This window comes from Aythya fuligula, chromosome 8 (genome assembly GCF_009819795.1).
Source record: "Aythya fuligula isolate bAytFul2 chromosome 8, bAytFul2.pri, whole genome shotgun sequence".
Taxonomy (NCBI): Eukaryota; Metazoa; Chordata; class Aves; order Anseriformes; family Anatidae; genus Aythya; species Aythya fuligula.
In genome coordinates, this window is record NC_045566.1 from 10,090,756 (window position 1) to 10,114,268 (window position 23,513).

The following is a 23,513-nucleotide window of genomic DNA, read 5'->3' on the forward strand; positions in this document are numbered from 1 at the left end:
AAGGGATTAATGCACAGGCTAGAATAAATCAGAGAGCAAAGAGAAGATACAAAGGCAAAAAGCAAAATCAACAAAATCACAGCTAAATTAACTGAATATTTTGTTGTGTGCAAAACTGTCCTCTGTAATACATGTTTGCTAGTATTTTTTAAATGTGTATGCAGTAAGGAAATCTCTCTGTACTGCAAATTTTGACCCAGGCCTTACAGTTTTATTGTCTGTCCAGAGTGATCAGTCCAGCTGTCTAGTTGTCCAGCTTTTATGGCAATCCAGGCTATTTTGCGTAGGGGAGGTCTGAAAGACCACAGCAAAGTGTGTGGGGTTAAGAAAATAGACTGTGTCTTTAGAGGAGGCAGTGTTGTGGTTTTTTGTTTATTTCCCCTCAGAAAAGGACTTAAAGATGATATGAGGCAACGTTCAAAACCACACAACTTTTCTTCAGTAAACTTGTGTGTGTGTCTGAGTGGCAGTAATTGCTTCCCTCTTTTATTCCATGCCTTGCTCCTCTGGCCAGAGAGGGACATAGCAGTCTCTTATTTGAAATTAGCCTATATTAAGTTCTTGAACAGATTGCTGCATTGTGTGTTTTGGAGTCATTTCTCAAGTAAATGCATAGCACTCGCATGCCTCTTACAGGATATGCCCTCTCCTGTGCGATAGAGGTGAGAGAACTAAGCAGCACGAGTAGCTGAAAAGCTGCAGAATGAGTTTCCCCGGTGAAAACAACTGCTGCTTGTGGCCATAGTTTGCTGGCAGGCCTTTTGCAGCCCATGCCAAAGGCCTGATGAGGAGTTTTAAACCGGTTGCTGAAACTTTTATTTGTCACAAATTGAGTTAATTGCCCACAGACAGAAGAGCGAGTATGCTCAGTAAAAATGAGGTACCACGGCACAACGTGGACAACTCGCCAGTGTGCAGTGCAAGCGACATGGAATAATGCCAAGGTTATAAATGCGCTGTATGAAGTGTGTGTAAGGCTAGCAGAACTGCTGATCGCAAATCCTGAAACGTGGAGAAACGTGGGACCACTCTGAAGGCTGAAATCTCATGAGTTGCTGCCTTGTCTGGCCTTTGAGTTCTGCCGTGGTAGCACTGCTGCTTGCTGGGCCTGCAGTAGCAGATCTTTTTGCAGTGTTGCACCTTCATTAATAAAGTTTGATACTGTAAAGATAAGATGGCAAGATTAGATTTACAGACTTGCATTCAGAAGCTCTATAAGAACACACGTGTGTGAAGTCTGTACAGGCTGAAAGAAGGTGGATTCCTTTGTTTTATCCCTTTTTGGTGCTGGCATTTTTGGGGGCAGGTAAAACCGTCTTGGTGTGTGGTAACAAGCAGTTGACTCCAGCAGTCTCACTCTTTCCTGTTGCTCGGGAATTGCATGAGAGCACAGGAAACCTGATCAAGTTTTTTGGTTGCAGTTCACCCACTCTACACACAGAGGCTTTTTTGGACATCTTAACTTCCAGAGCTGATACAGTAGATGTGTGCTCTTTGCTCTACTGGAACTCTTCCTGTTATCTTTGGCTGTCTCAGCCTACACCGGATTGATGAGGTACCAGCTTCATTAGGTGTTTGATATTGATTACATTTCTGAATGTACCTTTTTCTTGGATCCTTCCCACAATAAAGATAATGTGCTGAACTTGATTCCTAAAGCCACTTTTTTTTTTTGGAAAAGTAATGAACATCAGAGAACCTGGTTCAGTAAGTTCTGCTCGTTGGGTTACTAGGCCTGGGTGTCAGACTGGCCTGTTCTTTACCAGGAGTTCTTTATCTGACTTGTGTGGTGGTGTTTTTTTTGTTGGTGTTATTTTGAATTACTCAATTCTGGTGTCTGAATAACGAACACCACTAATAAGTTTGTCTGCACAACTCTAGGACTGAGAACTGAGGATTAAAGAGATTAAATAACTTACCTAGGATAAGCAAAGAAATTCATAACAGTGCTGTAAGCTGGACATCTTTCTCAAATCTCTCATGGCTTTGTGTGCAAGGTCATCTTTCTTTCCTGTGTGCATATTGCATGCTCAGTTTCCCCACCTTGCAGAGGCCAGCAGGACAAGAGGTTAAATACAAATTGAAACTGTGCAGAGGGGAGTTTCTCATGTATATATAATGTATTTCCTTTTATGTAAGGATGTGACAACAGTTTATGTTCATATCTTTTCATTGCTTTTTCTGTTGACAATCCAAGTGTTTCCTTATGATGCCCTTGGCTTCAGGGTCCTGCTACAGTAACTGTACCTGCTGGCAGCTTCCAGAGCTACTGTTTCAATTTCCTCTTTTTTTTTGATACATTTGATTTCACTGTCACTTTCATTTCCTTTACCCTTTAAGCTCCTAGTTCACTGCTAATCTTTTACAGGACTGACAGTGGGTAGCCGTTTGAAATATGAAAATGATGGTAAAACTGTAAAGGCTTAATTATTTTCTTGTTTACATACCGGGTTGGAAATAGTGGTACACAATCTGGAGACGGACAGTTGATGGTACTATAGTAATGCTTTTGTTGAAACTGCAGTTTTACCACCATAGGGGTGTTTACAGGTCTCTGTCACCTCATGATCTATGCCAGTGGGAGAGCTTAAACAGGTTAAACAGAGAAACAAACCAGCTTTCCATGCCTCCAGGTTGGGATGAAAGATGGATGACCTTCCCTGGTCAGGAACAGTGAAGGGAGCTCCCCTGTCCCAAGTGGAGCCTTGGCAAAAGGGTGGTACCTAGGGAGATCTCATCTTCTGGAAGATGAGCCTGTGTAGCTGAGGAACTTCACTACAGGAACATTGATTTCCATGTCTTCTAACTTCCATTTTTCTCTTGGTTGTTCACACATGCAGTTACACCAGAGTAATTCTGAGGTCATTTATGTAGTGAAAACTTCAGTACCCTGAGTTATTGCCTCACCCCCAACATGGAAGTGAGACAAATCCAGCAAGGCTCACAGAACACAGAAAGAGGTAATACCATGGATGTCTTCTGCTGTGTGCCCGTCTGGTTTTGTAAAGCTGTGTTAAGTAGTGGAAAACACCCTTGATTTGATCATTTTGAGGGTAATGGAGAGCTATGTTGAACCAAGCAACCCTGGTAGATTGATTGTACAAGCAACAAATAAAGCAATTGTACCCTTAGGTTCCAAATCTGTGCTTTCCTCTGTCTCTGAAAGGCAAATGTTGTAGTCTCCTGCTTTGGTTGGAGCCTTGTCTTAATCTGTTATTTGCATTAAAGAATATTCTTGACCTGTTAGTGAGTGCTTGACATCAAAACTTGAGTTAACATAGGTGTAAAAGAAGCTATTTTTGTCTGAAATGGAAATCAACATCCCTCCTTCAGGAAGTAGGGTTTTCCACCTCTCTTACTCTTTTGTCAACACGCTGCTGTAAACTAAGAATGATGTTACAGGTGTGACAGAGCAGGTGCTCACGTGTAATTCGATAACTTCCATCTTCCTGTTGTTATTTGTTTTTATTTAGCATCCAAGTCTTGCTAACTGCCAGGAGCAGTGTGCTGGTGGGGGGGCGGGGATGTCTCTGTAAAGAAGCGTGGGTTTTGTGTGTGTTTTTTAATCAGGTATAATTGCTTTCTCTTCAGTAACTATCTCCAGTCCTCATTTATGATTTTAATTGGTAGGCAACGCTGGCTGGAGCATTCAGATGAGTTCAATCTGAGTAACAGGGAAATTAGTAGAAGTCCTTATGGTTTCAGTGGTGTTACCTGATAGGCTTTCTACCAAGAGAAGAGATGCAAGTGCTGTCTGCTGCACGCAGTAGATGATGATGCAGTTTTGTTTTGTAGGCAGCTCATCTTTCAGTTGTGATTTTTTTTGTAATTGGGGGCAGTAGGCTGCCTTCTAAAAAGTTAACTTCTTTTGATGTCTCTTGACATTTTATGTGACATAATCCCCTAGCTCTCTTAGGAAGGCTTCTCCTGTGTAGCTGGTGTTGGTGAACACACTTCTTTTTTCCAAGTCCTAATGTTAAGGGCTTCTGGTGTGTCCGTCAAGGCTTTTTTTTTTTTTTTTTTTGTGGAACCATTCTCTCTAGAACATTGCTCTGTGAATTCTTCAGTCCAGTTTTAAGTCTCCATCTGTTTGGCTCCTTGAAAGGCTTCTCTCACAGTTCAGTAGACCCCCTTTGGATGATACACAGGATGAGTATGAAAAATACATGGCTCATGGCCTGCAGCACACTAATAGTGTCAAGACTCTGGTTGGTGACACACAACTCAGGATTTTGGGGATTACTAATGAGAAATTCAACGAGGAGCCCAAAAATAAGTCATGACATCTCAGAATGAGCTAGTTGAAATAAGATGATGGTGAGCAGCCACTGTGGTGGTGGAGGGAAGAGTAAATGCAAGAATAGAATGTATCAGGTAAGGTATTTTGTGATAACAAAGAGAAATTAATTGCTTAAGGTGTGGGGAAGATTTTTGCCTGGAATACTGTGGAAGTGTGGAACTCAAAAGCATCAAACACGGAACAAACTAGAGAAGGAGATAAGGTATTTAAAGTGGAATATAATTGAGTTTAAAATGGCTGTGCGAGAAGGCTGAACATTGTGGGAAGGTTTTCGTCAATCAGAGCAGAATGGGATTATGGAACAGTCTGCCAGGGCGGGTAATCAAGACAAAAAAATCCCCCTGCTTTTATACTGGAATGAGAAGCTTTTTTTTCTTTTTGTTAAATAAACTAAGTAATGTGATACCTGGAATGGCAGGAGGCTAAACTCTGACTCAGAAAACCTTTTTGAGAACTGTATTTCTGTGACCTTCTGCTTGGAACATTCTTCAAACTGCTGCAGACCTTTCTGTGGCTTGCAGGTTACTGTTGACCAAAAAAGAAAAAAAAAAAGCGTGGGTTGTTGCTGTAGTTCACAGGTCAGTTCCTCTGAAATTTCGGCCTCTTTAATATTTGGCCTTTTTACTGGTCTGCCAAATTTTACCAGACCCACGCAGCAGCTGTCTGGTGCCGCCGCTCAGCCTGGGGCCTCTTCAGGCAGCAGGTTGGGAAACCTGGTTAAATCCTGAATATTTCAAACTGTGGATTGGGTGTGCCTGGATCGAGCATTTGTCTGCAGCGAGTCTATATTATTTTCATCTTCTGTTAAGCATTTTTCTCCCTCCTGTCACTCAGCTATGCTCCAGCCAATGATTAAAATGCGGTGTTCCAGCAGAGTAGCAGCAATGGAACAAGTTCACATTTTCCTTCCTTGATGAGTCCTTAGTTGTGTTAATGGAAGCCCTGACTAATATGCTGGGAACTAATCAGCGTGGCTTCTGCTACTGTCGCTGGTGAGTGCTTGCATGTGAAATGTTTCATCTCAGGTGGTCCACCTGGTTTTCCCAGCTTCAAAAAGGAAGATTTGAAAGTAATACAGCTCTTAAAAAGCAAAGCAAAACAAACCCGAAAAAGCTACCAAAAAGAAGACGAAAAACCAACTTTCTTTGAACAAATAAACAAAGGCTGAAACTCCAGATTCTCCTGGTATGCGCATCTTTGGGAGCCATGTTGTGGAAAGTGTGATGTCACGGTGGTGGTCTGTATGCTGCTGAGGGTCACTGATCCGTGTAGTCTTGGACGGCATGGCTAAGCGCTTCACTTCCTCTGTTGAAAAATCTCCTTTCCAAACACATGATGTAAGTAAGCTCGCTGTAACGGCTGGAAGGTGGAATCTGAATCCTTTTGGTACGGCCAAGCAGAGTTTGGTGAGCGTGGAAAGAAAAACCTCAGTCCCCATAATATATAGTTATGCATTTTTTTGTACTGTCAGTGGAAATTAAAAAAAAAAAGAAAAGAAAAGGAATTAATCTCTCTCCCCGTGACTTAACTAACTATTCTGTTCATCTATTTCAAAATAGTAAAAAGAATTTCATCATTTTTTTTCAGCAGGCTGGACAGAAAATGCTGTTTACTTGAGTGTCTCAAACACAAATAAAAGTTGCTCTCTTGATGCTTTTTTGATTCTCCCTTTCACAATGGCCTTAGCGCTGGGTGGGAAAAGCAGCTGAATCAGATGGTAACTCGCTGGGTACGCGGCATCTTGTTCCCATTTCTACCTCTCTTTCAGTCATTGAGCGTGATTGAAAGCTACCACCACTGAAGTGCTAGGCAAAATTAATTATGGATTGCACGCCCAAGTCCCATTCCCAAAGCACAGCTGATTGTTTTAGTGGGGGAAAAAAAAATACAGCTATACTGGCAGGTGCTCAGGCTGGCAGTGTTGCTGGGGGGAATGATATAGCACAGCCTGACTGCGTGCTTGATGAATGGGTTCGGGCCTTTGCTCTGATCTTTATTTTTCCTGGCAGGATGAGAGTTAAAGGGTTCAACAGTTGTTGGGTTTTTGGGTGTTTTTTTTTTTAAAGTTACTCAGCTTTAGAAGTATGTAGCTAATTAAATTAATTATTTTGCTGCCAGGGTTTACAATGGATTGGGGTTAAAACACCAGAAGTTTGAATGAGGCAATTAGCTCTGAAGGTTAGCATCAAGAGTGGTTATTAGGGCGTTTTCTGTTCTGCGCATTGTCAGCTAAGGAGGATGCCTGCCATTGTACACGCAGGCAGAAGAAAAGAGGCGAAGACCTTAGATGTTTTGCAAGAAGAGCTGCTGACAGGCCTGAGATGCCTCTCAGTTTTATTTGTTGCATCTCTCACTGCGTGTCCTGTCCTCTAGGCCTGTGCTCCTTCTGTCGACCGATGCCTCCTGTTTCCCTGTGGAAGTTTGTCGGAATTTCTCCCTTATTGCAGTGTACATCTTCAGTTAGACCCTACGTGGTTTCTGATGAATCACACAAACTCAGTGTGTTTTAGTTACAGGCACAGTAAGCTCTTTGCACGTGTGTATAACTGAAATAATTTCTTTAAAAGCATTCTGCTAAATATCTTTCCCTGTTCTGTATGAGCTGCTACCGCTAGTTCTCGTTTTGTGGCAGTAAATAGAAGTCAGTGTTCTTTTTTTTTTTTCGTAAATCATCCTTCATTTTCCACTATTTAAAGTATATACAGTCTTGTGTAAATAATTCAATGTGCTATGTGTTGAAGGAAAATTATAGCTAGAGTATACATAGTGCGAAACACCAGTGTGCACTTTTTAATGCTTTTCTTTGTCTTCATGTGCCCATTAGAGATGGACACACGAAGGCAAATGGTTCTTCATTATCAACTCGTCAGGCATAGGAAGCCTTTTATATTGGTAAGTCATACTCAGGTTTATAGTTTTCAGGAGTTGTTCTGTGATGAATAATCAAAGAAATGCTGAGTCCCTGTGGAATGGATTTGTGCATCTTATGTCCAAAGAGAGAATAAGGTGTTGTTATACAGTAGGGAGTCTGTATCCTCCAGCTGCTGTCTTTCCTTGGTGCTGTCAGAGGAAAAGCCAAATCCCCTCCAAGTCTGAGCCCCGAAGACACAGACTGTGCCCCGTGCCTGGATGGGGGCATGAAGACATTGCCTTGGACTCCAAAGAGAGGGTGAGATGTGTAGGGCTCTGGTTGGTGTTCCTCAGTGCTGGTCTTGTGTTGAATGTTAGGTCACCATCTGGTCTGATGCTCTTATTAATTTTTGGCTTATTTCCACTCTCCTTGGCCCATCCCCATGAGAAGGCAGCTCCAGCTTCAGGTAGGGTGATACCTCCAAGGAGACATTCACTTACCGTTTACACACTTCTCTGGAATGTCATTCCTTCCTTATTGTCTGCAGCCTTTTTCCTTTGTTTTGAGCCTGGATGATTTCGAGTTGTGTGGAATCATCCAGGTTTGGGATCTTACCAGCCCTTCCCTCATAAAAGCATGGAGCTTTTCATGGCAGCTGTGGGCTCTACAGCTGTCACAGTTACTCTGTTGAAGGTGACATTCAGTAGTGAGTATTCAGCCCTGGGAAGACAAAATAGAATTGTTTAGATCAAACACAATTTCACGTGTTAACCCAAGTGTGTAGTTCCAGTTATTGGCAAGTGTGGGAGGGAAGAGATGCCAAATGTCAACCCATTGAGTCACAGTCAGAGGGCTTTTTCCTGTGTCTGTTTTTGCAGCCTGGTACAGTAGTGTAATCTTGGTAACAGGAGCAGCACCTCCTTCCCCAGAGGCTGTCGCTTTGGCAGAAAAAAAAAATGCTCAGCACTGTTTATGTTGTTGAAAGCCATGGTGAAGATCGGTGGACTTGTAGGATGCCTAGAACTTGATTCTGCATTTTTGTCATGTTATGTTAACTGGGAAACCCATGTAAGTTAAGTAGGTTTTCTTCTTTTTTTTTTTTTTTTTTTCTTCTATTTCTGAAAAGGGAATAACAATCATGTATTCAGAGTTTCTTGAAGCAAGTTTAGGCATTCTTCTGTAATAGAACTTCTGTTAGCTCCTTTGGGAAGGTGGTTAAAATTCTGGATGCTAAAAGTGGAGATTTTCAAGTTTTCATAATGTGTTTCTCACACCAGGTGCTGCAGACCCATAATTGCAGAGGTGCTAGAGGAGAAAATGGTATTGGATAGGAGGTTATATAGAAATCTAGGATTCAAAGCATAGCATTTTTACGTAATATTCTGTGACTAGTTTTTATGGGAAAAAAAGCGTTTCAACAAAGCTAAAAAGGTTTCACTGCATGTGGACATTCAGCTCTGTGCAGGCTGGAAGGAGTGACAGTGCCATTGAGCTGGGTTTCAAAGGGGCTGGTTCTGCTGAGCCTGTCTTTTGCGAAGCAGATTAGCATTTGGGTTTTCTCTTAGAGCAGACTTGATGCTGAGTGTTGTGTACTGAGTTGGCTGGGCTGTGGAAAGAGCGTTTCGCACCATTTTTAAGCTCATGCTGATACTAGCCATGGGATGGCAGAATGATTCCTGAGGACGTGTGCTGTATGTGTCTTGGTTTTCATTTGTAATCTGGTTTTGAGACTGCAAGGATCTGTTTTGATCCCCTAGTCTATAAAGGACTTTGCACACCATAAGTAGGGCTGTTAGCCCCAAAACGTATGGATGACTTGGTGTGTTTCTGAAAGATAGCAAGCCTTCATTCACACCTTCTTGTTGCTGAAGAGTCTATTACACTCCTTGGTAACTTATTCCAGATGGCATTTATTGTCACCTTGCCTTTTAGTTCCAAGCTGGACGCTGCTTTCGAGCCCTTAAACCAGTCGTGCCTGCTTTTTGTTGTGCTGCCGGGATCTTCTGCTGCTTAGCTAACTGCGGGCTGTGGGCAAGGGCTGTCTTTCTCCTCAATAAGTTGAGCCAGTTGAGCTCCATTAGGACTACTTTTTATTATTATTGTTTGGATGACTACAGCACCTGACTGCCTAAGGCTCTGCTTGCATTAAGTGTTAAGCCTGGGCTTGAGCTCTGGGCTTTGGCAGCAAGCCTGCTGCGCCGCTGCTGTGGAGCTTGGAGCCCGGCTGCGGCGTTCTCCTTGCTGTTCGTGGGAGGCAGAGTCCAAGAGCAGCCATGCAGCGGCTCTGACAGTGCTGCCGTCCAGGTAGTGCTGGAAACCTTCCTTCCAGGAACAGGAGTGACGAGGAGAACACCATCAGTTTTGGAAGTTCTGCCTGTGAAGAAGGGATCTGTTGGTGCAGCATATTGAGGAGAGAATCCAGCTTGCCAGGCTCACCCTTCATGAACTGGAAGGCCTGGGTTATGGGATGCTTCCCTGAGCTTTAGCACACATGGTTCTCATGAGTGGCAGAGCACATACTCTGGATGCCTTGCTTTTGGTGGCAGAAAGCAGTTTCTTCTGTGGCATGCTTAGAATTTGGACATAAACACAGGAGATGATGGTTGGCTTCAGACAAATGAGGGATTATAAAGAGGAGTTTGTGTGCCAGTGTCTGAAGTCTGGTGTCCCAGCATACTGACTGCCTGGCGGCTGTCAATTTTCTGTAGCAGTAGCAGGCTTCTCACAAGAGATCTTAATGCCAAATGCTCTGGTAGCTTGCAGGTGAATGCAGAACACGTCTTGGGTAAGAGGTTAGCCTGGCAGAGCATAAACCTACCTCTCCTGGAAAACACAAGTAGGTGATAGAGCTGGCACCCTCCATTGTTCTAAGGCAGAAGATTTGGTAAATGAACAGGGGTGAAAGAGGCAGGCTGTTAAAAAGCAGGTAAACAAACCCTGCTTTGTGTGACAGAAAAAGGGCGACTGGTGGAAAGGATGGTGTGGTTGCAGGTGGGAGTTGGAAAAATGATTTTGGGAGTTCTGTGTGAGTAGCAAAAAATTGTAACAGTTGGAACCAGAAGGGAAGACGGATTGCATAGTTTGTGTCTAGAACAGAAGGTTTACTGTTCCCTAAGTGTCCCTGCTTTGAAAACTTTCTTAATTAGAGATGAACACAAGTTCATGAGCTTAACTTGTGCTTTTAGTTGCTGATAACTGTAAATTACCCTCTTCCACCCCACGTGTCAGTTTCAGCAATAGGTAAGGAGACTTCCTCCTGGGAGGAGACAGGATGCCTTCAGGGCTTGAATATCTTTCCTGTTCCTAGCTTATATATATGTAAATTAAAAAAATATTGATTTTGGATGGCAGCTCTTGAGATAGAGAGATAACATAAAATGGTGTTTTTGTTGTAGGATCCCATCAGATACAGCGTGCTGGATGAGCCGTGTGATAGGACTGGGGTGAAGGCTCCTCCCCAGCTCCTGGCATCTTTCTTCCAGCTTTCCTTGGGAAGATAAACAGTGATGCTGACAGGTTGTGTGTGTGAAGGCATTCACATTGCCTTTAGGTATCCTCACCTGATGAATTTGGGGCCATCCAAGAAATGAGAAGAGACTCCCTTGGCTCCTGCATTAGACTTATCTGTTGGTTTTTTGGTTGGTTGGTTTATGTTGTGTGTTGTTTTTTGGTTTTGATTTTTTTTTGGTGTGTGTGTGTTTTAAGTCTCTTCCACTTTACTACTTTCTTTAAAAAAAATAATTAAAAAAGTCCTTCCTTCTTTTGCTGCCGGGTTTCAGACTGAAGGACACTGTGCTTCCCCTGCCCTAGATCCTTAGGGTTATGAAGGTGCTAGCCTACAGCAAGCTTGCTGGGTAAACACACAGCAGGTAAATGCTTCGTGTGTGCTAACAAAGCACTAAATCATGCTTTTCTTCTGAATCTTGCTATCAAGGACATTACAAAAGCAGAGTGGGAATTCCCAGCCAAAGGCGGTCATCTGAGTTGGTGGTTAACAAGATCCTCCAGACATCAAAAAAAAAAAAAGAACAACAACAAAAAAAAGAGGTTCCCTGCTCCAGTTACATCAACAGCCATAGAGCTTCAAAGAGGTCACAGGTGTGGAAATTGGAGGACTCTTCATGGAAGCTGAGATAAAAAGGGGTTCTCTAAAGGCTTGGATGTAAGTTTTTTCTGATCTGAAGGGTGGTGAGTAATGCGATTGCTGGGAGGTACCTCTGGCTTGGCCTGGAGCATGCAAGCAAGCAGGCAGAATGTTTGCCCACAGCCAAACTGTTCTTCCCCTTTCCACTCTTTAGAATAATAAAAGTATTACGCACAAACCCCGCTGTTAATGCAACATATGGGTGAAGTTCCAGGCTATTGTGTTTAAAACTCTCAGTCCTAATTCCAGCAGTAATTATAACTTGTTCCTCTCCCCCTTGTTGTATGGTGAGCGCCACAGGAAGTGATGCAAAGTTCCCTGTTTGTGCATGTGTTAACGTCGGCTGAGCGGAGGGACAAAGTCTGTCTGATCTCTTGATTTTTCTCCTTTTCCTGTCAAAGCCTCAGCTGTAATGCTGCGCCATTGGAAACTCTGAGCATTTCACCTCAATGTTGTGCCTGTCTTGGGGTCTGTTAGAAGCTGGTTCTGCTCGTGGATACGTTGCCTCTCTTCTGTTTATAATGCAATCTGACATTTGTTTTCCTCTAACTCTTGAGGCTGATTTTGTTCAAATTAGAGATTTCCTTGCAACACATGTTTTCTCATTTTTCTAGTCTGCAGTTTTTGAGGCCCTCAGCAGTTTAGGCTACAAGGTCCTGCCCTTGTCTATACTTGACAGAAAAGGCATAGTGAATACCATTAAAAAGTCAGCGTTTGCTGCCAGCTATCTGTGGTAACCTTGATATCTCCTGTTTGAACAGAAGGGATCTAGCAGTCGTTGCTGAATATAAAAGAGTTTTTAGCGTTGCCTTTGTATGCAGGGTGTGAGAAAGTCCAAGGCTTTTTATTTATGCTGGTATATTATACCATATAATTGCCTCCATCTTTTGATCTATGGTATGAATTAGTTCCATTGAAAACATGTTTTCTATTTTTAAATCGGCTGTCTTGAACTGAGCTCTTGAAACATTCTGCTTTTTGGTTTTGTTTTTGTTTTTAGATGTTCCATATTGTGCTGGGCTTAGCGTAATTGTTGACATGTTGGGTTTGAGTTCTTTCTCTCTGCAGCTTTTCTGTTTTATATACGAGTCCCTTGATGTTTTCTGTTAGCGTTGCATGTAGCCAGGCTGAGCATGCAAGTTATCTCACCTCGCAGCTCTGGAGCACGTGTCTGACGGTGCAGCGCTGTTACCCAGAGAGGCAGAGCTGAGACCTGGAGCTTGGAGCGATTCCGTACTTGGCCGAGCAGTGGGTGTTCAGCAGAGGCTCAGCTGGAAGCCCAGGGCTCCCACGGCGGTCAGCAGGGGCGGTGAAACGCCTCCGCAGAGCTCACAGCGTGGGTGGGATGAACTCACCTCCGCAGTAGCTCCTTTCTCTCCGTCGATGAGAAGCTGAGTCTGAATTCCAAACTGAATGCGTAAATCCCAAATCTGAGGTTCAGTGGGGCTACTGAGGCCAGGGTGACTTCCCAGGACAGTGGCACATTCTCCTCCTATTTCCTGTGGCTGTTCTGATGCCCACAAAAAGCGTGATGCCAGCGTGCTGGAGCTGCTTTCCCTAGACCTGAGCAGTATTGCAGCGTTTCCTTGCATTCCCCATCCCACAGATTCCTTGCTGTTCCCTCCTATTGCACTTGCCTGGTATTTCCACGTGCTCTGCATGGCAGCTACTGCGGAAGAGCCCTGCTCTGTGACGAGGGCTCCTCTCTGCCATGGAAGCAGCAAACAAAATAGCACACACGGACCTCAACAGAGCTGGAAAATGACAGAAATTTCAAGCATTTGTTTCGTGCCCTATCCGTTAGATGGTCCTCCTTGATTTAGGACCCCCGCCTTGCCCTCCCCGCAGCTGGAAGGAGCGCTGAGCGTGCTGTTTGTAAGGACGTGTGCGTGCGTTTTGCTTCCTTTGCAGTGGTTCTGCTCGGGGTGTGGACTCGCTGGGTTTTTTAATCACTTCATGTTGATTCTTATCGTGTGTTTGTATAATAGTTTGGGGTTGATGTAATCATTGTTACATGTATTTCATTAAGAGGTGTGCGTGTGTGTGTGTGTACTTAGGTGTTTGCATAATTCATGAAGTCAAGTATGTTCACATATCCCTTGTTAGCACAGGAGTGCACGCAGTGAGTGCCTACCTCTTTGTATCGGTGGCTCCTTGGGAAGGTGCCCTGTATTTATATGGTATGTATAGAAGTATATACTTTAAAAAACCCACAAGTCCTACCATTTATTTTCTTTCTTCTACACCCACCCTAAAAAAGTAAAGAAAAACACACACTCCTGCGTGGGTTCTAGGATGGTTTATTTTTTCATTCAGCCATTAGTTTATTCGTTCAGGAGTTGTACACTGGAAAAAAAAGTGCATCCATTAGACAGTGAGGGCTTTATTTATGAGGGTGGTGGTGTTTCAAAGGGGAGGCTGTCAAGTCCCAAAAGAGCCTTTCATGGTGTATTCTCAGCGTGCTTCTGAGGCCACTGCTCTGCTCATCAGGAGGAGAGGCAGAAATGTGGGCTTTACAGAGCAACTGTGTGTTTCACTGGTCCCTGCGCTCACTGACGTTTATTTACATATTGGGAGAGTAAATGGGTAGAACAGATGGCAACCAGACATTTGGTGGTTCTGTTCCCGTATGCTCCTCAGGGGTCTTGCATTCAGTTTTTGCAAAAAGCTTGTCCTATAGCGAAGAGAAAAAAACCAGGAGCCTGTTCACGGCTATGAAAGGCTGGTTGGGATTTTGCTGTAGTGACAGATTCAAGCATTTAGCAACACGTGAAATAATTACCAGGTTTATTTTACAAGTCCAGCTAATAGCTCTTTAAGATAAGGCCATCGGTGTGTCTGTCTCTTTTGTTGTTGTTGCTGTTTTCACCATTAGAGTGAATGCATTTAGATGCCAAGTCAGAGATCTATTCCTTCTACAAACTGGGTTTGCAAAGTACAGCTCTCTTTATGTGGGTCCTGGATACATCTTGGCTTTTTCTGCAAGTACTTTAACTCATTGGTGCTCGTATAAAAATGGAATTCCTGAAGAATTTGCAGGCTTTTCCAGGGTATTTAATATGTATTTCTTCACTCTGTACAGTTTTGAAATGGAAGACTTACTTCCATACCACGTTGATTTTTTTCTTCCTTTCTTTGTACACGCTGGAATGTCGGTGCAGATCTGTTCCAGAGTGCGAGGCTGCTTGCGTTAGTGGTTTGTTGTTTTTTTTCCCAACGTGCACATGTTGTTTGGTTTAGAGAAGTGTTAATTAAAGCACTTCTCCTGGGCAAAACCGTAATATAAAATACACACTCTGAAAATATGTTAAAAGGGGAGATGCAACGTAGGTTTTGGACGTGTAAAATATCTTAACCTGCACGTTGTTCCCTCCAGTAAATAAACCAGGTGTTTCTCTGTAAAGTGGGGAGAAATCAGATGAGGACTGAAGAGCTTGACCTTTTGTGCAGCGTGCCAGGTCAACAGTGCTAATAGTTGGTGACATGGTGAATTCCACTGACTTACTGGTAAACACGTGAAAGGGCCTAGCATTTGTAGCTGACCCTGACAAATACAGTAAATACCAGGCCTTGGTTATTTTTACCTGCATTGTGGAATCTCCTGATATTTGATTAAAATCTGTAAAGCGAACCTTTTTTTGTAATAAGAGGTCAATGCTGAGCTATTGCTTTTTGAACCAAGACACTTTCAAAGTAAAAGTAGAATTCTTGATCCTCCATGAGAAAAGCAACTCAGATTCTACCAAGTCTTATTCTAACGCCCTTCTTATTAAATAATGTCTTAAAAAAAAAAAAAAAAAAAAAAGACAGAACTAGGAAGCCATGTTCCTCTTTGCAAGGAGGTTTACCATAGGAAATGGTAGCACAGGATGTGGAAATGTTCAATGTCAAGAAAGAAACAGTCTTCTTGAGACATATCTAGAAGGCTGATTATTAACAAAAATACAGCTGAAACTTGCTAGTTATTTGTAGGCCACACAGCTGAGATATTATGTTAGGATTAATTCAAATGAAGCTAATTACCAAACTAGTAGATTCTTGGCAGTACACTGTACAACCCACAGGAAATGCAGAAAATTGTTTCAAAGTGAGCGTTTTTAGCCAGACTGTATTGGAAGTGTGCGTGGTTAATGAAGCTGATGTGTCTCACTCACTATGTGACCACATTTCTGTGATACGTGCAGCAGTTCCCTTATTTACTTTGTAAGGCACTTTGGAATCCTGTGAGATCAAATTTAAATAAAAGCCTGTTATTAAATAGAACCTAACTTCCTTTTTTTTTTTTTTTTTTTTTTTTTTTTTTAATATGGGGTATTGCTGGTTTTAGGAAATGTATTTCTAAACTTAGCCCACCATCGTTGCGCAATTACTGAGTAAATCACATCCTAGATACTCTTTGATTTTTTTCCCCTGATAAAATAACATAGTTTAAATATCTTTTCCAGTGATTTGTAGTCAGATGCTAAGTCAGCTAAAAAGACTTCTTCAGAAGGATTTCTTTTCTACTTCATCATATAACTGAAAGTAGCTATCGTAAATACTGCAGAATTTCATGGCAGTCTTGAAAGCCATGGCTTCTGTGTCCCAGTTCCTTCCATTAGGAGCAGATGATGGCAATTTAGATGATCACATATTCTTTATGACCCAGAGCTAAATAAGCATTAATCAAATAACTAATTCAGTAACAGCAGGACTCGAGCAATGTGAACTGGTAAAAGCCAGTAACTATTTCTGGCAGAGTATGGCAGACCGCAAGTTTTTTTAAAAAAATAAAAAAGTTATGGGTATATTTATTGCTAAGTCATCAAATGTTAATCCGTATGTGGTCATTTGTATTTCTGAAGGGTTTATTTTTTTCTTTGACAGACTGATGTGCTAGTATTGAGCTGCGATCTGATCACAGATGTCGATTTATATAAAGTTGTGGATCTCTTCCGGACACACGATGCTACTCTGTCCATGTTGATGAAGAAAACTCATGAGCCTGCAGAAGTGGTACCAGGACAGAAAGGGAAAAAAAAGCCAGGTATGTAGATGGGAATATTTATTTATTTATAAACATTAGTGAAACCACCATCATGTGAAATGTGTGTGTGTGTATATATATATATATATATATATGTATATATATATCATATATGTATAATTATCAGTCAGAAAGTGAAAGAAACAAAAAGGTACAGATGCTCTGTTTTTCCTCACATTCCCTGGTGGGGGTGTGACTTGCTTTTTTCCAGCTCAGAATTAAGTATTAGACTCGTGTAATCGTGCAGGCTCCGATCCAAAGCTCACAAGAGTTAAGGGAAAAGCTCCAGGTGACTGCAGTGAGTTTTGGATCAATCCCTAAATTTTTGTTACATATGAACATTAAAACTGCCAGTTTTTTTTCAAGGGCACTCAGCATCAGTCAGATTGTAGCTGGGAATTTCACAATTGGCTGTCGGACCTGATTTAGATGGATAACAAATACTTCTAGAAATTCTTCCCTCTTGTGCTATGTACCGAATTAGCCTTCTGAGATCACATCCAGAAGCCTTTCAGTAGGCAAAACTCCCACTGATTTCAAGGATTTGGTTAGATGCTTATCTTGTCCTCCTTACTATAATATCTTAGTGCTTTGTGATCTTTAATGCATCTATTCTCACAACACTGCTGTAAGGCAGGGCAGAGCTATTATCCCCATTTTACTCCTTTGCTAAGTACTAAATGCCATGCAGTTGCTCCCATACCATGCCTCTCATTTTATTTTAATGGTATCTGTTAAATTGCTGAAGCTTGATTATTGCCAGCTTAGTGGGTCCTGGTCTCTGATTAAAGCTCAGAGGCATTACAGCAATACGAATAAGAAAGCATAGCTTCAAACTGTTTGAGAGGAGTGAAACTCAAGCCAACAGTTGGACTACGTGTGTGTCTGAAAGTGGAGGAAATGTGTTTTTAAAAGAAAGCTGCTTAGACAAAGATTTTCTGGAGCAAAGAATAAGGATAACAGAACCAAAAGCATTTTGCACTTAGACTTTTGTACAGCTGTAAACCTCCCTCTTCTTGAAAAGGCAATCCAAGCGATAATGGCACATACATGTAAAGCATTTTCAAGAGCGTTACTATAGCCACGAAGATGAGCATTCAGAAGTTAGAGATGGATGGATCTATGTTTAAACATCATAGCATAGAACATAAGCTCTGAACACATGTGGTGGGGACGATTAGGTACATGAGGACAAACAAGACTTTGAAGACTTAACAAGTGTGTAAACACACCAGGTTGTGCATGCATTCTTAATTTGCTTGTGAGCAAAACCTTTCTCTGTGGCCCAGTGTTCTTTCACAAGCAGCGAAAGAACCCTGTTCCCACCAGTTTTCAGAACTCCTTTCTCCCCTCCCAGCCCAACTTGTAGAGTCCTCAATTTTATGCTTTTCTTGAGAGTTATGCACCGTTGAGAGCTCTTACTTTTATACTTTTAAATATTTTTTTTAAAAAAGTTGCCAAACCACAACAGATCAAGCTCTTCTTCCGGGATCAGTTGTGACAGTATGGCTGTGGACATCATGGCTGGTGTGTCTTGCTTGTACCTCTTGATGATACAGAAGACCTTAGATGTCACCTGCTATTTGATCAGTTCTAGGAGCTGAGCCATCAAAACAACCTTTCCTTAAGAATAAAACCTGCCAAACGTTTTGCAGCAAAAATAGAAGTCTTGAACAATTATGTGAAGCTGCAGTTTTTCAAAGACTTATAGTGGAGTGAGATAGTAAAAAGTACGCTCTTGAGACACAACTCAGCAGCCCTTACTGAATGCCTTGTTTCTTCTCCAAAGAACTGGAACACCAGAGCTTTTCAAGGGAGGGGCCACCCAACTGTTTGAGCTCAGGCTAGCCACTTTTTCTTCTTTAGCCTTAGAAGCAGCTGAGCTGTTTTCTCTGAAGTTTTCCCAGTGTTGCTCTTAAGGCAGGCACCTAGCATTAGAAATTTTCTACCAGTTAAAATTTGAGAAAGCTTGCAAGCGACTGAAGACAAGACGTTAACAAGGAGTGTGTCAGGCAGCTTTTCATAGTAGGTGGCTCTGGCTCCTTCTCTAATTCATGGCACGTACGTGGCTCTGTACACACTTGCACTGTACTGTTGGAAGCATTATTACTAGGACATGGATCCCGAGTCCTGACAAGCCACTAAATATATCTGGGGCTTTATTTATTGTCTGTCTTTTCTTACAAATTCATTAATTTTTGAGAAGGAACAGCAAGACTTACCTCCCATGGCTCATAGTGTCTGATGCAAAGTCATTTCTTTTAGAATATCGTTAAGCATTCAAGAACTGTGATACAAGGAACAGTTTTTTAATTAGCATGAATTGCTGTATTAATCAGCATTGATTCATACTGATGATTCTCTGAAATGCTTGACATAATTCAATTGCAAGTTACAGGGTGAAGTCCATTGGCTTCTGTACTTAGAGGATCAACTGTTGGTGATAATCATCTCATTGGCTTTTCAAATTGATTAAGAAGAGGCATGGCAATAAAAAAAAAATAGAGTAGAGAGCTGGTGAATGGTACTAACCCAGATAAAGAAAGCGTGTCAGGAATTCAGGCACCCAGAGTGGAGCCATGTGCTTAAAGGTGATGTGCAAGGGATTGGGGTGAAAAAGTGTCTGTCTGAACCTTTCTGTGTATAAAGAAAAGCAGAAAAGATGGGGATGGTGACTCTTCTGCTTGTTTTTCTTGTCTTGAAAGCAGCAGGCATGTCATCACTGGTATTCCCTGTGTTTGCCAGAAGACCTCTTGGTGGTCTTGCAGGCTGCATCGTGTGAATTCTCTCCCCTTAATTGAGAGGGTGGGGATACTGAATCTTTAACAAAGGTGTCTTTTTCCCAAGTGTCAATTAATTATGCTTGATTAAAGAGCATTTTAGAAAATCTGACTGGAAATTATTTCTTTTCCCTACTGAATTGCTCAACTCCCATTCTCTTGCGATGTGGTTTCTTTAGGTCATCAAAGCTCTCGGAACTGATGGGATGTAATTTCTGGGGTAATTAATAAATTACAATAGCTGTGTCAAGTCCTTATTTACATGTATCTGTTATGAGGAGGCAAAATGCATCCCATATTCTATTTTCATATGCTAAACCATTTTTTTAGTTAATATCACTGCAGGTTTAACACTTCTCTCATACTTTCCTCACAGAGGAAATTGATTTTATTCATTGATTTTAATTTATTCATTGATCTTAATCATAACTTTTTTTTTTTTTTTTTTTAATTATGAAAGTAAAGCTGCTAGTTGCCTATGTAGAAATGCAGGCGAAAACTTCCCTTCATCTGGCATCTGCTCCAAACCAACTGGTGCTCTCTAGCAAAGTGAGCTTTATCCTGATGGTACTTGATTTGTCAGCCTTACATGTCCAGGCCTATTTTTGTATTTCTTTGCTGTATGATTAATTTCTGAGAAGAGGGTTTGCCTGATCACTTGGATCAAAGGCTGCCAGTAGGAGAGCTTTGAACAGCTGTGTAGATTTGACTTTATTTTGATAATGGCTATTACTATGGTAACTCTGAAGGAATAAATATGAAGAAAATAAGGTACAGGGCTGAACTGGGGAAAATGGGGTTAAAAATGCAGTTTGGCTGTGAAAAGATCTTAAAGAATTAACTACTTGTTGAACGTGCTGTTACTTCTATGTGGTTAAAGGCTTAGAATCTAGGAGATTTAAATCTGCAAATTTGGCCCAAAATAGTAGTATTTAGTGGGAGGAAAAGTTTGTGTTTTTTTGTTAAAACTGTAGCATGGCATTCTTGTACAGCCTGTGTTCATGTAAAAAGCCATTTATGGATGCCACCGGAGTTGTGTTACATACTAAGTGCGAGTCAGCTGCCACCACTGTATTCAGAAGGTGTAAAAACCTGTTCACAAATAAATGATTTATATTTCAGTAGACCAAAGTCACTGTTGATGTGCTGTCACTGATTGCAGCAGATGGGAGTTGCCATAATAATATATGGGACTGTTAAGTATTCACTTGCTTGGCAGTTTTATGAACAGATACTTGAAAGAAGTTAACCCACCCAGAAGCATCAGTGGCAGAAGTCTCAGAATCTATACCTTTATGTTTGTGTGTGATCTAATATTTCTGTTGCTCTCTGTATTTGTCTGAAATGGGAGATCAGCTGCAAAGTAGTTATGTCTTAACTCTCTTAACTCTCCAGACCGCCTGATTCTAATGTGGAGTGATTTATGATGAGGAAGAAGCAGCTGGATTTTGGAGAGCTCTCTGCTTGCAGTTGAGGGGGAGAGAGAGAGAAGGAAAGCACTCTTAGCATGGCTCACGATGGAGTGTTACATGCTGGGACCTGTAGTTGGCACCTTCATAAAAAGGATGCAAAAAGCTGCAGGGACAGTGTTTCAAATACATGTGTATCAGCTACCCTGACTGAAAAGCAGTCCATAAATATTATGTAAAAAAATATTTAAAAAAAATAAGTAAATATTGTGGATTTTTTTTTAGCTTTATTGAAAATTCATTGATTTACAGGGTCAGTGTGAAACCTAGTATTTTATATTTCAGAGCTTGGTGGTGGTCCCATCTGTCTTCCCAGCATACGTTAAGACAGGGTTATATAATTATTTTTTTTTTATTTTTAACTTCAGTGGAGCAGCGTGACTTCATTGGAGTGGATGATACAGGAAAAAGATTGCTCTTCATGGCTAATGAAGCTGACCTGGATGAAGAACTTGTCATTAAAAGATCCATCCTTCAGAAGTAAGCTTAATAATAGAAACTGCACTTGGAATGGGGGGGGAATAATGGTGGAGTAGGAGTGATGGTTAAAGACAGGAAAGAGAATGAATGGGTGGAAAGGTAACTCTCCATGAAATGAAGCCAGTGTCAGTACAGTTCAGATACAACTTAGATTCAGATATTTGGAAGTGGTAGACCTAGGTCCATGAATGAAACTCCAGTCATACTGTATCTGAGAAAAGCTCTTAGAATTTCATACACTCTTTGTGCATATAAGGCACAAAACCCTAGCTGTGTTTCCTGGACGAAAGAAGTTAATTAGAAAAATTTTATTATATCCACCGTTAAATTGCACTGAGGATTTGGATAAATATATTAAATATGCCAGACATAGCTGAGCTTTCCATGCAGCATAATCCATCTGCTTTAGTAGAAGAATGAAGGATGGTTTGTTGTTCTGTATGCTCTTCTGTGAAGTGGCTTCAGTTTTCTAAGATGCGTATTGTCTGACATCTTCTGTGGAAGCTCTGCTGGCTCCTTCAGAGAGCAGCCTTTGTAGTCTGTCCCAGGCTGACAGTCAGGCTGTCACCTCTGTGAGGTTAGACACCTGCGGGGCAGCCATCTGAGAGCTGGGAAATTCGTCCATGTGGACCCTGTAAGTCAAGGATGAGGACATCTGGGGTCTGCTCCCAGATAATCCCTCTGTGAAAATGCCTCTGCTGTAGGCCACATGAAATATCTGAGCTTTAACAATCCTCTGCTAGTTGTAATCTTTCCTCGAACATCCTGCTACCAGATGCGAGGGAGGTGCTGTATGCCTGCGGAAAGATGACTCGTCCTCTGCCAAAGTTGAAGGATTACCCTAAATGATGGTGGCCAAAAGCGAGCCATATTAACTGCTGTGATGGAAAGAGCCTGTCCCAGGGTGTCGCCACTGTCTCTCCTTTCTTTTTTTCTTTTTTTTTTTACTTGGTTATGGCACGGACGGAGCTGCAGGCGTGCGTTCTGTCCATATGCAGCACTTACCAGCATAATATGGGAAGTAGAGCACTGGTTGCATTCTGTGGTTTTGAGCGAACAAAGGCTAATATGTCTATTTTGAGCTAAGGAGGAATATTTTATCTACTGTTAGTGATGGGCTTGTCTTTATGGCTTGCGCTAGCGGGGAGCTACGATATAACAACTTCAAAATTGCTGTAACATATGTGAGCTTATTTGACCTCCGATTTTACAGGTTCATCTAACCAGAGGTTTCTCATTCCTGTTACCCTATAGCTAAATTAATCAGGCTTTATCCTCCGGGCCAAACTTTGCCTTCAGGAACACCTGTTCAGTTACATTGTCTTCAGCAGACCTTCCTGAATGTAACTGTTTGGGAACTGGTAAATGTAGTGTTGGTAATACACAGACGGGGCAAAATCTGTGTGTGTCTATCCTAGCTTTGAGAGCTGTGCATACGTAAATAGAAAGTGTTAATTACCTTCCAAGTAAAGCCTACAGCTGACAGTCTAGGAGCAGAAAGAGAGAAGATCTGGTAAGTTTATTTATTTAAAAAAAAAGACATTTTACAGTGTATGACTACACTTGAAACATTTTCAGGTGGAGCATACAAGTAGCCAAGACTGATTTTATTTTGAGATTCAAAGGATAACACCTCAAACAGCCTGGCAGTTTGAAGTATCAGGCTGAGGATTTGGGCCAGTATCTGCTTGGGTGAGGCTCTGGTGTTGCTGTTCTCCGAAGCTGCCTGCTGCGGACGCTGGTGCGTGCTGTTTTACAGCTGCCATCTTGGAGAAGCTGTGAGGGAAGAAACAAACTATATGGAAATTGTCAAATATTTTCATATGAGGCAATTCCAGGGTAGCAACAACTGTGGGAGCTCCAGGAAGACAAAGTGTTGGCAGCTGATGAAGTTCTAACCACTGCGTTGTCTAGACCTGCTCAAGCCCCGACTTTCTCATGTGAGAAACAAAAGCAATGCCTAAAACTATCTTTGAAGTCTTTTTTTATACATCATAGTAAAGCGAGAAAAAAAGGAGCAAGCCCAATCTCGTTTTTCTTCGTGGATCACTTGAAGTGACTGACTTTCAGCTACCATGTTGGCTGTTTCTTGATCTCTGGACTTTGTTTTAATGAAATAGCAGGCGTTGTGGCAAGATGGGAGAATTTCCAGTACACTCATTTGTTCCTCTGCAAAATACAATAGACATCTTGAGGGTGTTGCTTTTGTTTGTTTTGCTTTTAATGGGCCCTTTGAAGGGTTATGGTGGTCTTGTTACATGAACTCTAGAACTCTTTCAGTGCTTGGTTTGCTTTTCAGATCCTTTTCATTTTCTTTTTTTTCCCCCAACCCCTCCTGCTTTTAAAGAGGGGGTGGAAATGGGGACAGGGAGGGAGTGGTGGAGAGAATGTGAAGAGGGAAGATGAGCTTTTCACTAGAGCTAAGAATCTTGTTACTGGTAAAAATCTAGATCCCCTATAGAA

At 41.8% G+C, this 23,513-nt stretch overlaps 1 protein-coding gene across 1 annotated transcript in view; it reads left to right on the forward strand.

The window, feature by feature from the left end:
- EIF2B3 (eukaryotic translation initiation factor 2B subunit gamma) overlaps window positions 1–23,513 on the forward strand; it is a 95,242-nt gene that overhangs the window by 3,041 nt on the left and 68,688 nt on the right. Inside the window, exons 4-5 of the mRNA XM_032192407.1 lie at window positions 16,162–16,321; window positions 20,939–21,050. Coding sequence (XP_032048298.1) covers window positions 16,162–16,321; window positions 20,939–21,050 — 272 coding nt within the window. The remainder of the gene's footprint in view (window positions 1–16,161; window positions 16,322–20,938; window positions 21,051–23,513) is intronic.